Raw genomic sequence first — 14,824 nt, forward strand, 5'->3', positions numbered from 1 at the left:
CGCTTAGTTACCAACCTCTCTGGTTTTCTGTGGTTTAGCTGGGTCTTGCTTTCCTCCTCGGTGACCCAATCATAACAGGGAATGTCTGGAGGCTCTCATCACTGCTGAGGAGCTGAGCAGGGCCCTGGGATCAATGACGAAAGGAAAAGCACCTGGGAAGGACGGGCTTCCAGTGGATATTTTTAAAGGGATGGAAGTGGTGTTAATACCAAGACTTAGGGCTGTGTTGGAGGATGCCGGAAGTAAGGGGATCTTGCCTTTGTCTGTGAGAGAAGCTATAATAGTTGTCATCCCAAAGGAAGATAAGGATCTTCAGATGCCAGAATCAAATAGACCGAGTTCACTGCTCACAAAGGATGTAAAGCTCCTGGCCAAGGTGTTGGCGATTAGGCTGTCGGGTGTTATTTCTAAATTAGTACACCCAGACACCAGTCTAGATTCAAGCATGACAGGTCTACGGCTGTCAACCTGAGAAGGCTTTTCATGAATATGCAGTTGCAAGTCGATAACTCTGGCCAGAAGGTGTTTGCATCGTTGGATGCCCATAAGGCATTTGACAGTGTGGAATGGAGCAATTTATGGCAGGTCCTGCTTCATTTGGGATTTGGCCCACAATTCATATCTTGGGTTCGGTTATTATATATGCAGCCACTGGCTAGAATAAGAGTGAATGGAATACTATCACACACTGTAGAACTTCACAGAGGGACGAGGCAGGGGTGTCCGCTCTCCCCTCTTTTGTTTGCGCTGGCAGTGGAACCACTGGCCGCCAAAATTCGACAATCAAGGGAGGTTTCCGGGTTCAGATACGGCCTGTTAAAGGAAAAAAATTGCGCTATACGCGGACGATGTCTTGCTATTTCTACGTGACCCAAAAACATCTTTGGGCAATGCCATACAACTTATTGAAGGGTTTGGGAGGATGTCAGGATTGGTGATCAACTGGGGTAAATCCAATTTGTTTGCAATAGACGACACAATGGAAGGTTTAAGGAGAACAGTAGAGGAGGGCAGGTTTAAAGTAGTGGACCAATTTAAGTATTTAGGAATATGGGTATCCCTGCCAATCACAGATTAGTTACATAAAAACCTGACCCCCATGTTAGGTGCTCTCAAGGCTAAAATAGGAGCTTGGATTAAGTTGCACTTGTCGATAGTGGGCTAGGTTAATTTAATTAAAATGATTCTGATGCCCAAAATAATGTATACACTGCATAATGCACCTGTCTGGATATCTCAGGAGAAATTTAGACAAATAAACGTCTTGTTCAGGGGATTAGTGTGGGGGAAGCAACATCCTCGTATTAGATTGGAAACCCTCCAATGCCCTAAGGATGGTGGGGGTTTGGCCTTGCCTAATCCTGAAATATACTTCCTTGCGGCCCAGTGCCAGCACTTGAGAGGGTGGGCGCTTGAGGCAACTTCTGGCAGATACAACACATTTTGGAAAACTGACAAATCAGTGTCCAGTGGTACAATGTTTGGAGGATGGCTCACTGGGGGGGGTTGGGAAACTATTCCCCACATTATCTCTGATACATAAACTCTGGAGGAGGGTTAAACAAACTCGGGGGGTTACTGGCCTGACCCGGTTCTCTCCAATTTGGGATAATAATAACTTACCAGAATTCAGATCCATGGGAGGACTGGGGGAATGGCAGGCTAGAGGGATCCAATTTGTTTTCCAGATTGTGGACCCACATGGACTGAAATCCTTTTCTCAGCTACAATCGGCATTTGGGCTCAGAGCTTCAGGTGGGTTCCAGTAAGCACGGGTGAAGCACGCTTTCAAAGCTCAGAATAAGAGTAGCCATCTTGAAATTCAGGGGGATATTGTGTTGGAGTATGTATGTGGGAAGGGGTCTACAAGTGGGGTTATATCCGCTTTGTATGGAGATCTGTTACATACTTTCCTATTGAAATTCCCAATTGGCGCCAGGGCCAAGTGGGAGGGTGAGTTGGGCCTCTTGGAGGATGAGAGATGGGAATCCGCTCTAGGGTGGATCACAAAATTGTCACTAAGTCAACTGTATAGATTGCCAGAGAATATGGGAAGCAAGATGTGCCACAGTCCGCGCTGCTGAATCCACAAAATCACCTGGGATGCAAGATGTAGTAACAAAGTACTTCTTTATTCCTTCCTACGCGTTTCGGCGCCCTTCCTGGCACCTTCCTCAGGGATATTACACCAGCCATAGGAGCAGGGAATTTATAGCCCCTTCCATTAGCAATTATGGGTGTGTTCTGTTTACATATGATGTCATAATGGTCATCACTGGGGGAGGGGCCAGCATTTTTGGCACAATTTCACACAAATAACATAATAAAACAAGAAAATCCTTCAAAATACTTGCTAAAATGTACATAAAAATCCTACCAGTAAAATGATATAAAGACCTTCATAAAAATTGCAGCGGAAACATTGCCAAAGTATCCAGACTGTCAATGCAAAAACAAAAAAAAATTTTTTAAAACATTATCTCCCGACTTTCAGGGTAGTAGAACCCATGTGTTTACTGGTTTCATTGTTTTCTCTTGTGACTTATGTTGAGCTCCACCGTTCTGCTGGTATCAGTGCCTTTGGAACATAGGTTCTATGAACTATTTTTTCACAAAATTATCCTGTTAAATATGTGATACTATGGTTTGTTAAAAAATTATTATAAAAAATTGCAATGAACAATTTTCTTTATTTTTGTTTTGTAGGAGGGAATCAAGGAGCGATGCCACTATTAAATAAAATGGATTATTTCTAAAATTAACTGCTTTTAAAAAACTTTTATTTTTATTTTTATTTATTATCAATAAAGAATTATCTAAAAATTACTATTATATAATCGTATTATTAAAAATGGCCTGAAGAAAGTATCTATCATCTTCCGTATAGTTATGGTCACTATTTTATATATTAATTGTGGTGGTGTCACCCATGAAACGTGTGTCTTTTGGTCTAGCACACCTGGGTTCTAGTCCCCAGGAAAGTCACAGGTTTCCATGCAGGCATAAATGACATTGTCTTTTGTACCATCAGGAAAAATTAGAAATTGTTATGAGCTTATGCATATTAAATTAGGGAATTGTGAAATTCTAGATAGGATACCAACTTTGATATATATTTAAACAAAATAAATGTGTCATTAGGTGTATGTGAGACATTAATTGTTTAGATATACCCGTGCGATCAAGAAAGTAGTCAGACGAAAAAATAAATAAAATGAAAAAAGATAGAATGAAAAAATAAAGTGAGGTTTGCTTAAGTGTGTGACATAAGGATGCAGGAATTCCTCCTACTATGGTGCGCCTTTCTTACCCACTCAGGATGTGACCAAGAGAGGGGGGGGGGGGGGTTGGGGGATTATAATTTATATTAGTTCTGAAATTATGTTTAGCCCTCTCGGTTTTAATGTGTCCAGTTTAAACATCCAATATTTTTCACGTTTTTTGAGCAGCTCGAATCTGTTGGGTATATTCACTGCTATATGATCGATCGGGGTTATCTTGATTGCTGTTGCATCTCTGTTATGATACGTGTCATAATGGAATGACACTCCATGTGCTCTATACCCACTCTTTATATTTGAACGATGTTTGTTTAGCCGCTCATGAAGTGGTCTGATAGTTCTGCCAACATACTGCATGCCACATGGACACTCAAGCAGGTAAATTACAAACTCTGTAGAGCAATTCATGTCATGTTTAATGGTAAAGGATTCATTCGTTGATGCGGATTTAAAGCTGCTTGTCTGTTGGATGCTCCGACAACAAAGGCATCTATTTTTTCTACATTTTGATATCTTTTTCTGCAGTACTTTGGCATAATTCGTGGTTGTCTTCTGTTTGAGCCTACTAGGAGCTATTATCTCTTTAATGTTTGGCGCCCTGCGGAAAGTAATTCCTGGTCTATCAGGTACAATGGATTTTAATATTGGATCACTTAGAAGTAAGTGCCAGTGTGTATGAAGGCATTTTTTGATTGACTTGTGACAATTATTATAAGTCGTTATAAAATTAAATGCTTTGTTCTTCTCTGTCCCTTTTCTGTCTTTCTGTATAAGGAGGGTTTCTTGCGGGATTTCTCCACTGTGCTTTTGTGTGCTGGATATCAATTTTTTTGGGTATCCTTTCTCTAGGAATCTTTTTCTGAGTATTTCAGATTAAGAAGCGTAGTCATCCTTGGAAGTGCAATTCTTTATCCTTCTAAATTGATTGGCCGGTATATTACGCAGCCATTTTGTGTAATGTCCACTCCTGAAGTATAGATTGTCTCAGCGCTATATAATACACAGAGTGTACAAGTCCCCGAATGTCCTGTTCAAGGCTGGACTAAAACCCACGTCTGAATGTCCCCAGTGCCGAAACGAAGGTGCAGGTATATTCCATATGATGTGGATGTGCCCGACGTTTTCTTTCTGGACGGTGGTCTTCTGTCGGGTAGAGGGAGCGTACAATGTGTGATTCCAAAGGGCCCAGTGGTATGCTTGTTGGGTGATGTGGAAGAGATAAGAGTGGATAATACTATGAAGACAGCGATAGCCAGACTGCTCTATATGGCTCGGAAAGTGATTGCGAGAAATTGGATACAAGAGGAGCCGCCGTCGAGAGGAGAATACTGTATCTCAAATATTTGAAGCATACCATTATGCTAGAAAAGGGGGTTTACAAAAAAAAAGAGGGAAATTGGTGCTATATGATAAGCTATGGACGCCATGGCTAGAGTTTGGCTAAGGTTTTCGGATATATGTTGGGGGGCCTCGAGGCACGTTGAATATGTGGGGTACTACCTGTAATGCTACGAATGGTGGAAGGATATTACTAACCTTTATTTTTCTATGCAGATGAAGATTATATGGACAATACAAGCGGTCTAATAGGGTTTTGGGGGGGGGGATGTTATTATATGGGGTTGTTAATTTGAGAAATGATTGCTTTCGGAAAATATGTATCCTAATATGCTTTCCTGAATAAAAATCTATTTGATTAAAAAAGAGAGCACGACAGAAATGAATCCCCCTCCCGTGCCCATATACCAATCACACATCCTCCATCCCGTAGGCACATCTTCCCTCTTAAAGGGATCATTGGTATGGAAGTCAGAGCAAATCCATCCAGGGCTTTGGTACTGACCCCAGGCCTCTCAAAGGGATCCCCGTTATGGAAGTTAGGACAGTTTCACTCAGCTCTGTGGTTCTGATCCCAGGGTCTCTTAAAGGGGCCATTTGTATTGAATTTAGGGAAAATCCACTCTGCGCTTTGGTACTGACCCCAGGCCCTTCTTAAAGGGATCTCCGGTATGGAAGTCAGAGCAAATCCATCCAGCGCTTTAATTCTGACCCCAGGCCTCTCTTAAATGGATCCCCGGTATGGAAGTCAGGGCAATTGCCTTCAAATGCTCTGGTACTCACCTCAGGCTCTCTTAAAGGGATCTCCTGTATGGAAGTTAGGGCAAATCCCTCAGCGCTCTGATTCTCACCCCAAGCTTCTATTAAAGGGACCATTGGTATGGAAGTGAGGGCAAATCCACTCAGCGCACTGGTTCTGACCCAAGTCCCCTCTTAAAGGGATCCTCGGTATGGAAGTGAGGGCAAATCCACTCAGCGCTCTGGTTCTGACGCCAGGCCTCTCTTAAAGAGATCCCCAGTATGGAAGTTAGGACCATTCCACTCAGTGCTCTGGTTCTCAACCAAGGCTGACGGGATGATGTGGGATATTAGTGGTAGTTGTCTGGTGGCTCTGGCTGACGGGATGATGTGGGATATTAGTGGTAGTTGTCCGGTGGCTCTTGTTGATGGGATGATGTGGGATATTAGGGGTAGTAGTCTGGTAGCTCTGGCTGACGGGATGATGTGGGATATTATAGTGAATGTGGCTATGCGGAATGGGCGGGGGTCTACACTCCATATCCCCATCACACATCCTCCATCCCGTAGGCACATCTTCCCTCTTAAAGGGATCATTGGTATGGAAGTCAGAGCAAATCCATCCAGGGCTTTGGTTTTGACCCCAGGCCTCTCTTAAAGGGATCCCTGGTATGGAAATTAGGACTGTTCCACTCAGCGCTGTGGTTCTGACCCCAGGGTCTCTTAAAGGGATCATTGGTATGGAAGTTAGGGCAATTCCATTAAGCGCTCTGGCTATGACCCCAGGCCTCTCATAAAGGGATCCCCGGTACAGAAGTGAGGGCAAATCCATCCAGCACTCTGATTCTGACCCCAGGCTTCTATGAAAGGGATCCCCAGTATGGAAGTCAGGGCAAATCCATCCAGCGCTCTGATTCTGACACCAGGCTTCTATTAAAGGGATCCCCAGTATGGACGTCAGGGCAAATCCATCCAGCGCTCTGATTCTGACCCCAGGCTTCTATTAAAGGGATCACTGGTATGGAAGTCAGGGCAAATCCACTCAGTGCTCTGGTTCTGACGCCAGGCCTCTTTTAAAGGGATCCCCAGTATGGAAGTTAGGACCGTTCCACTCAGTGCTCTGGTTCTCAACCAAGGCTGACGGGATGATGTGGGATATTAGAGGTAGTAGTCCGGTGGCTCTGACGGGATGATGTGGGATATTAGGGGTAGCAGTCCAGTGGCTTTGACGGGATGATGTGGGATATTAGGGGTAGTAGTCCGGTGGCTCTGGCTGACGGGATGATGTGGGATATTAGGGGTAGTAGTTCGGTGGCTCTGACGGGATGATGTGGGATATTAGGGGTAGTAGTCAGGTGGCTCTGACGGGATGATGTTGGATATTAGGGGTAGTAGTCTGGTGGCTTTGACGGGATGATGTGGGATATTAGGGGTAGTAGTCCGGTGGCTCTGATGGGATGATGTGGGATAATAGTGGTAGTAGTCCGGTGGCTCTGGCTGATGGGATGATGTGGGATATTATAGTGAATGTGGCTATGCGGAGTGGGAAGGTCTCTACACTCAGCTATATTATATATATAAAATCATTATAATTTGTTATAACTAACCGTAGTTAGTTACTATGCCCAGGCAACGCCGGGCTCTTCAGCTAGTGCAAATACATTATTGATATGGTAGAGTTTGCAATCATATGTGGAGTCTCCTGTGCATCTCACCTGTCTGAAGCAGTGAGGAGGGGCCGGCTGAGATCCAGTTTCCTTCAGGTATTTTTCCCAACTGAAGTGGCCTGTACAGGAAAAAAGTCAGACATCTACTATTAAATCCAAATAGGGGACATAGAATTCTCTTCATATTGCATCATTTAGGATTCATACAATACAAAACCGATCAGTAATATAGCTATGTGTATGAGACAATCATTGCCCACACTTATAGTCACAAGCTGATCACAGTGGGCCGGTGGCTCAGTGGTAAGCACTGTTAACTGTGCAGCGCTGGGGTCCTGGGTTCAAATCCCACCGTTCACAATAATCTGCAAGGAGTTTGTATGTTCTCCCTGTGCTTGTGTAGGTTTCTTCAAGATACACCGCTTTAACTCCTGAAAGGGTGTGACAGATTGTCGTGTACCTGTCCCTGAAGACAACAAATTGTGTAGTTTGAATACTGATGTGATATTATTGCGTTTTCTGACATGTGAGATGTAAAATGTATAGAGTGTAGTGTTACTAATGAGTAGTGTTATAGGTACTGATGCTGCTGTGTGGGTACTGTAAGGTAATGCCTAAGGTAACTCTGGTACTCAGCTCAGAGGTAGGGAAAGTATAGGACATAGTTTAGTTCTTAAGATAGAGACAGTGACTTTAGGTATAGATTAGGGGTTGGGGCCCAGAACAGTGACAGAGCAGAATACGAAGTGGTGGGTCTTATTAGTGTATGAAATGATTGAATGTTTGGGATCAGCCCAGGATTGGAGGATGTTATGTCAAGTAAATAAGGGGAACTACCTCCTGGATTAGCAGGTGAGAGTAAGTGTGAAATTTGTGGCAAGATCAAGTTCAAGGTGCAGTGGGCTGGAGGCACATGAAGTACATATCATTCTGGCAGAATGAAGTCCTACCAAATTTCAAGCGGACCTTCCTGCAACGTCCGAGACCTACAGCCCAAACTAGGCACTTAAGAGTGTACCTTAATCCCTTCCATACAGAGGCAGCCGGACAGGGAACAGCGTGAGGGGAAACTAAACGCATCTCAGGAATGCTACGTTGCCGAATGTGGAGTACTCAGGGCTAACAGGGGCAGGGACAGTCTGAGTTGAATGCTTGAAGAGTACTGTGTTGATGAAACAGGAACCTGAGGGTGCTATGGCCGATACTGCGTGTTAAAGGTTGATGTATTTGAACTGTCCAGTAAAGTTGAACTTGTTAAAAGAACCTCATGTGCCTTGATGAGTGTGAAGCCGGTCCTGGACCAAAGGATGAGGAGACAGCGAAGGTCAAGTGAGTACAATTTACGACACTTATGGACTGGAACACGATTTGTTTGTAAAGTGTCAGGACATTATGGAGCATCAGCTCACCCATGGCTACCGTCCTGGGCACCTTACTCTCCCACACTCCAAAGACATACTGATAGCGAATATAGATTGTGATTTCCAATGGGGACAGCGATGATGATATCATTAATGTGCTGTGAAATTAATGGGGCTATATCAGCAAAACATAATCATAAGATGATAATAAGCATTCTCTCTCTCCCTAGCAGCAGCTTTCCCTGGAAAGATTGCATCACACCGTGCTTTAGGATGATGTCACTTGTCTGCCGAGCTGTTGTTTGGCCTTGCAATTAAAATTCTGAGTAAATCCTGTTTCATTTTTATCACTCTCCAAAAACTAATACAGGGTGGGAAAAGAGGGGGCGGAGGGCACCATCAGATCCATATAAACAATGGGATACAAGCCTGGAGTATGTCAAAAGATATATGTAAAAACGAGAGAAAGATACACCAGGGATCACCAATACAGTTGTGGCCAAAAGTATTGACACCCCTGCAATTCTGTCAGATAATACTCAGTTTCTTCCTGAAAATGATTGCAAACACAAATTCTTTGGTATTATTATCTTCAGAACTACCTGCAGCAATGAAAGGAAATGATTCTATACACAGCAAAAGAAATAGATCAGACCAATAGAATGCCAAGGCATCAGAAATAGATCAATGCAAATAGCTCAATAATAAAAAGAGCCAAGCAAGATAAATTCAGCATGACCAGGGTGTTTACCAAACCAGAGAGTCAGGGGGCAGAAGCCCAACGCGTGTCGCCACCTCCGTGGCTTCGTCTGGGTCCCCTTCAGGTATATTGTGTTTCCAGCCGTTCAGTGTTCAGGGGGATTGTAACATCAGATGGGGGCTTTGTGTCCTTGTTTTTAATTGTTTTTATTAACTTGTGGTGTGTATTTTCTGTGATCAACTGAATAAAGAATTTCACAATTTGTACATATTGGTGATTCCCTGGTGCACAGTATGTCTCTTTCTCTTGTTTTTAAACTAATACAGGGTTTAGCACAATAGCATCTTCTCATTTACCACTTAATGACTTTTCAGCCTCATAGGGCATCTATTACACGTCCAAAATAATTTAAATGTTGAAAGTAACATCCGTGTGTGCGATCAGTTGTCATCGATGCATCTTAGTGAAGTATTTCGCTGTACTGTAATGGACTGGCATTATAGTCAATAATTGAATGCAGTGGTCTAGTTTATAAAGCTTTTTGTGGCAAAACACTCACAATGAAGTAGAATTGGAATTTCTCAAAATCACTGCTTTTCAAACTGTGGGGAGCCAAATCGTTCTAGATGAGGAGGGACATGCCTCTTAAAGACATACAGTGGCATGTAAAAGCTTAAGCACCCCTGGTCAAAATTACAGTTATTGTGAACAGTTAAGCAAATTGAAGAAGCCATAATCTCTAAAGGGCCTGAAGTTACAGATGACACATTTCCTTTGTATTTTACGCAAAACAATATATGTATTTTCATCTTTTACATTTTAAAAATTACTAAGAAGAAAATGGGCTAATGCAAAAGTTTGGACACCCTGCATGGTTAGTAGCACCCCTTTTGAAAGTATCACAGTTTGTAAAGGCTTTTTGTAGCCAGACAAGAGTATTTTCTTTCAACTGACACCCCCACTATCATCATGGGTGACTTCAACATCCCCACTGATACCCTTCAGTCAGCAGCCTCCAAACTCCTGTCCCTTACTTCATCCTTTGGACTTACTCAGTGGTCCTCCTCAGCCACCCACACAGACGGACACACATTAGACCTGGTCTTCACCCGTCTCTGCTCTCTTTCTAACTTCACCACCTCCCCTCTCCCTCTATCTGACCACCATCTACTCACTTTCTCATCCCTGTCCTCCTCACCAGGCACCCAGGTCCAGCAACATGCGCACCCCCGCAGAAACCTTGCGCACCTAGATACCCACGCGCTCTGACTCTATTCTACCATTGGCATCCATATCCTCACTCCATGACACAGACAGTGCCACTGCTTTCTACAATGCCACTCTTGCATCAGCTATTGACGTGGTTGCCCCTCTCGTTCATGGCAGAATGCAACGTATCAACAGACAACCCTGGCACAATAACACCACTAAAAAGCTCCGGCAAGTGTCCAGGATTGCAGAGCGGCGCTGGAAGAAAACAAATTCGCAAGATGACTTCACCACATTCAAACAGGCAACACTCGATTTCAAATCTGCCCTCACCTATGCTAAACAGGCCTACTTCATAACCCTCGTATCTTCCCTATCTTACAACCCCAAACAGCTATTCAAAACTTTTAACTCCCTCCTCCGCCCACCACTACCTCCTCCAACCTCCCTCCTCTCTGCCGAGGACTTTGCCACACACTTCAAAAACAAGATTGACCAAACAAGGCACGTCTTCATCACTCAACCACCACAACCCCTTTGTATGCCAGACCAATGCCCATAACCTCACTCTCCAACATCACTGAAGAGGAGCTTAGTCGTCTCTTCTCCAAATCGCACTTCACAACCTGTGCACTCGACCCCATCCCATCTCATCTCCAACCTCACCACCACACTTATCCCATCCCTAACCCACCTCTTCAACCTATCACTAACATCCGGTACCTTCTCTTCTGCTTTCAAACATGCCACAATCACACCTATCCTTAAAAAGCCAACCCTCGACCCAACCGCTATGTCCAGCTATCGCCCAATATCGTTGCTCCCATTCGCTTCAAAACTCCTGGAACAGCACGTCCATGCTGAACTTTCCTCCCACCTATCATCTAACTTGCTCTTTGACAATCTACAATCTGGTTTCCGCCCCCATCACTCCACTGAGACAGCCCTGACCAAAATTACTAATGACCTACTTACAGCCAAATCAAACGGACAATACTCTATATACTCTATACTCCTGCTTCTAGACCTGCCCTCTGCATTCGACACAGTTGACCACTGCCTCCTACTACAGATCCTCTCCTCCTTTGGCATCAAAGGCCTTTCCCTATCCTGGATCTCCTCATACCTTTCCAATCGCACATTCAGCGTCTCCCACTCCACCTCCTCATCCCTTCCTCTCTCTGTTGGAGTCCCCCAAGGCTCTGTTTTAGGACCCCTACTCTTCTCTATCTATACACTTGGTCTGGGGCAACTCAAAGTCCCACGGATTCCACTACCACCTTTATGCTGATGACACCCAGATCTACCTCTCTGGCCCAGACATCACCTCTCTGCTGTCCAGAATTCCAGAGTGTCTATCAGCCATATCCTCCTTCTTCTTCTCTCGCTTCCTCAAGCTCAATGTGGACAAATCTGAACTCATCATCTTTCCTACATCTCTCAGATCTTCCTTAGGCCTGTTTCACACTTCCGTTTTTGTGTCCGCCAAACGGATCCGTTTCCGTTTTTTTGACGGAAACTGATGCAAACGGATCCGTTTTTAAAAAAACGGATCCGTTTTTTTGACGGATCCGCGGTAACCACTAATGGAAGTCTATGGGACAAAAAAAACGGATCCTGAAAAAAAATGGCGGATCCGTTTTTTTACGGAAACCAACGGATTTTGACGGATTTGAAAAAACGGAAGTGTGAAACAGGCCTTACCCGACCTAGCTATAAAAATTAATGACATCACACTTTCCCCAGTACCGGAAGTCCGCTGCCTCGGAGTAACCTTTGACTCTGCCCTGTCCTTCAAACCGCACATCCAAGCTCTTTCTACCTCCTGTCGCCTCCAGCTCAAAAATATTTCCAGAATCCGACCTTTCCTCAACCCTCAGTCTACTAAAATGCTTGTGCATGCCCTCATCATCTCCCGCCTCAACTACTGCAACATCCTTTTCTGTGGACTCCCTGCTAACACCCTCGCACCTCTCCAGTCCATCCTTAACTCTGCCGCCCGACTAATTCATCTCTCTCCTCGCTACTCCTCCACTTCTCCCCTCTGCAAATCCCTTCACTGGCTCCCATTCCCTCAGCGTATCCAGTTCAAATTACTAATACTGACCTACAAGGCCATCTATCCTATCACCTGTCTCCCCCATATGTCTCTGAACTAATCTCCCGATACCTTCCCTCACGTAATCTCCGGTCCTCCCAAGACCTCCTTCTCTCCTCCACACTTATTTGCTCCTCACCCAACCGCCTCCAAGACTTCTCCCGAATAGCCCCTATTCTCTGGAATTCTTTGCCCCAACAAGTCCGACTATCATCCACATTTGGATCCTTCAGACGGAACCTGAAAACCCACCTCTTCAAGAAAGCCTACAGCCTGCAATGACCCCGCTACCTCCTTCTCTCTCACCACTACCAGTGATCTCACCTCAACCAACACCGAAACTGCTGCAACCCACCAACCTACTGTCTCCTTCCCCACCATCCTGTAGCATGTAAGCCCGAAAGGGCAGGGTCCTCTCTCCCCTCTGTATCAGTCTGTCATTGTTAGTTTGCTTACTGTAAGTGATATCTGTAATTTGTATGTAACCCCTTCTCATGTACAGCACCATGGAATCAATGGTGCTATATAAAGAAATAATAATAATTTCAATTCTGGTTTGGGGTGTTTTCATCCATTCACCTTTGGAAAATTCTTCCAGTTCTGTGAGATTCCGGGGTCGTCTTGCATGCTCTGCTATTTTGAGGTCTAGCCTCAGATTTTCAATGATGTACAGATCAGCGGACTGTGAGGGCCATCTGAAGTAGTTCTAATGTGGATTTTTATGTGTGTTTAGCATCAATATCCATTTGTAGAAGCCATCCTCTTTTCAACTTAAGCTTTTTACAGCTGGTGTTATGTTTGCATCAATAAATTGCTGAAATTTCCTCGAATCCATTCTTCCCTCTACCAGTGAAATGTTCAACGTGAAATTGGCTGCAAGACAACCCCATGCTTAATGGTTGACGAGATGTTCTTTTCCTGAAATGCTGTGCCCTTTTTGCTTCAAACATAGTGTACCTTTGATTATTGTGGCCAAAGGGTTCTATTTTAACCTCATTGGTTCCCAGGACTTGTTTCCAAAATGCATCAGATTAATTAAATATTATTTTGCATACATCTGATGTTAAATATTATGGTGAGGACGCAGTAGAGGTTTTTTTCTCATGACTCTTCCATGAAGGCCATATTTGTGCACGTGTTTCTGAACTGTAGAACAATGTACCACAACTACAGAGTCTGCTCAATATTTCTGAAGGTCTTTTGCAGTCAATCGGTGGTTCTGATTTGCCTCTCTAGCAATGCTAGGAGCAGCTCTCACTGAAATTTTCCTTGGTCTTCCAGACCTTATCTTGACCTACACTGTACCTGTTAAATGACAATTCTTAATTACATTTCAAACTGAGGAAAGGGCAACTTGAAAACGCTTTGCTATCTTCTTATAGCCTTCTCCTGCTTTGTGGACCTCCACCATTTTCAGAGTGCGAGAAGAATCCATGGCTGCTGTTTTTGGCACAAGGTTAGAGGAGGCTTGGTTTTTATAAAGCTGAGAAATTTCCATCACCTGGCACTTTCTAACGATGAAAGTGAACAAGTCATAACCCTAACAGGCTAATTAAGGTCTGAAACCTTTGGGGCCCAAACTTTTGCATTGGCCCACTTTCCTTTTTGTTATTTTTTTGCACCTAAAATACAAAGAAAATGTGTCATCTTTAACTTTAGCCCTTTTCAAGATCAATTCATCTTCAACTTGATTAACTGCTCACAATAACAACAATTTTGACCAGGGGTGCCCAAACTTTTCTATGCCACTGTATACGAGGCTGTTGGTTCGGATTAGGAGACCAGTGGTTAGTCCATGCATTGCCGTCCATACACGGACAGTGAAAAATGGCTGTCTGAACCTGGTCTTAATGTAGCAGTAAGTGAAAAACACTACTGCAAGGAAAGTCATGTCATATCTAGTGGGATAATCATGCTGCAGTTGTAAAAGGAAATCTGACAGCAGGTTTTTTCTACCCCATCTAAGAGCACCATGATGAAGGGGCAGAGAACCTGATTCCAGAGATGTATAACTGGGTTGCTTACTCCAGTTTTGATAAACACAGGGTTTTATCTGCTGCAGATGTACCAGTTCTGTGAATGCTGAACTCTGTGCAACCCTGTCCACACTACCATACTGCCCAACTTTTAGAAACAAGAAAGAGGAACACATATGGTGGTGCAAATAGCGATGCAGCAATTTTACACGCTAAGCCAATACCCTAACTATGACCACTGCTGTATATGTACCCACACATAAAAATTGCTCCTAGTGAAGTCCATTAGCATGATATCCCTTTCATGGTCCACACAGTGCTCCCTAAACAGTCCCACACTCACCCACAGTATAATGCCCTCACTAGCATGCAATCACTCAGCTCTGCCACACATACATGCGCACACAGCTCTACAATTCACACACAAGCACACAGCTCTGATAGACACCACTCAGG

General features: G+C 44.0%; 1 protein-coding gene and 1 long non-coding RNA gene across 9 annotated transcripts in view; one reads left to right on the forward strand and one right to left on the reverse strand.

Annotated features, from left to right (window-relative positions):
• The window catches only part of LOC141077161 (uncharacterized), a 392,656-nt gene that overhangs the window by 184,369 nt on the left and 193,463 nt on the right, over positions 1–14,824 (forward strand). The gene's annotated exons all lie outside the window — the stretch shown is intronic.
• The window catches only part of SCMH1 (Scm polycomb group protein homolog 1), a 148,830-nt gene that overhangs the window by 102,452 nt on the left and 31,554 nt on the right, over positions 1–14,824 (reverse strand). For all 8 annotated transcript variants that reach the window (XM_073564161.1, XM_073564159.1, XM_073564160.1 and 5 more), the window contains one exon: positions 7,073–7,143. In XM_073564161.1, coding sequence (XP_073420262.1) covers positions 7,073–7,143 — 71 coding nt within the window. The remainder of the gene's footprint in view (positions 1–7,072; positions 7,144–14,824) is intronic.

This window comes from Dendrobates tinctorius, unplaced genomic scaffold, assembly GCF_039654945.1.
Source record: "Dendrobates tinctorius isolate UK_male_01 unplaced genomic scaffold, ASM3965494v1 ptg000015l, whole genome shotgun sequence".
Lineage (NCBI taxonomy): Eukaryota > Metazoa > Chordata > Amphibia > Anura > Dendrobatidae > Dendrobates > Dendrobates tinctorius.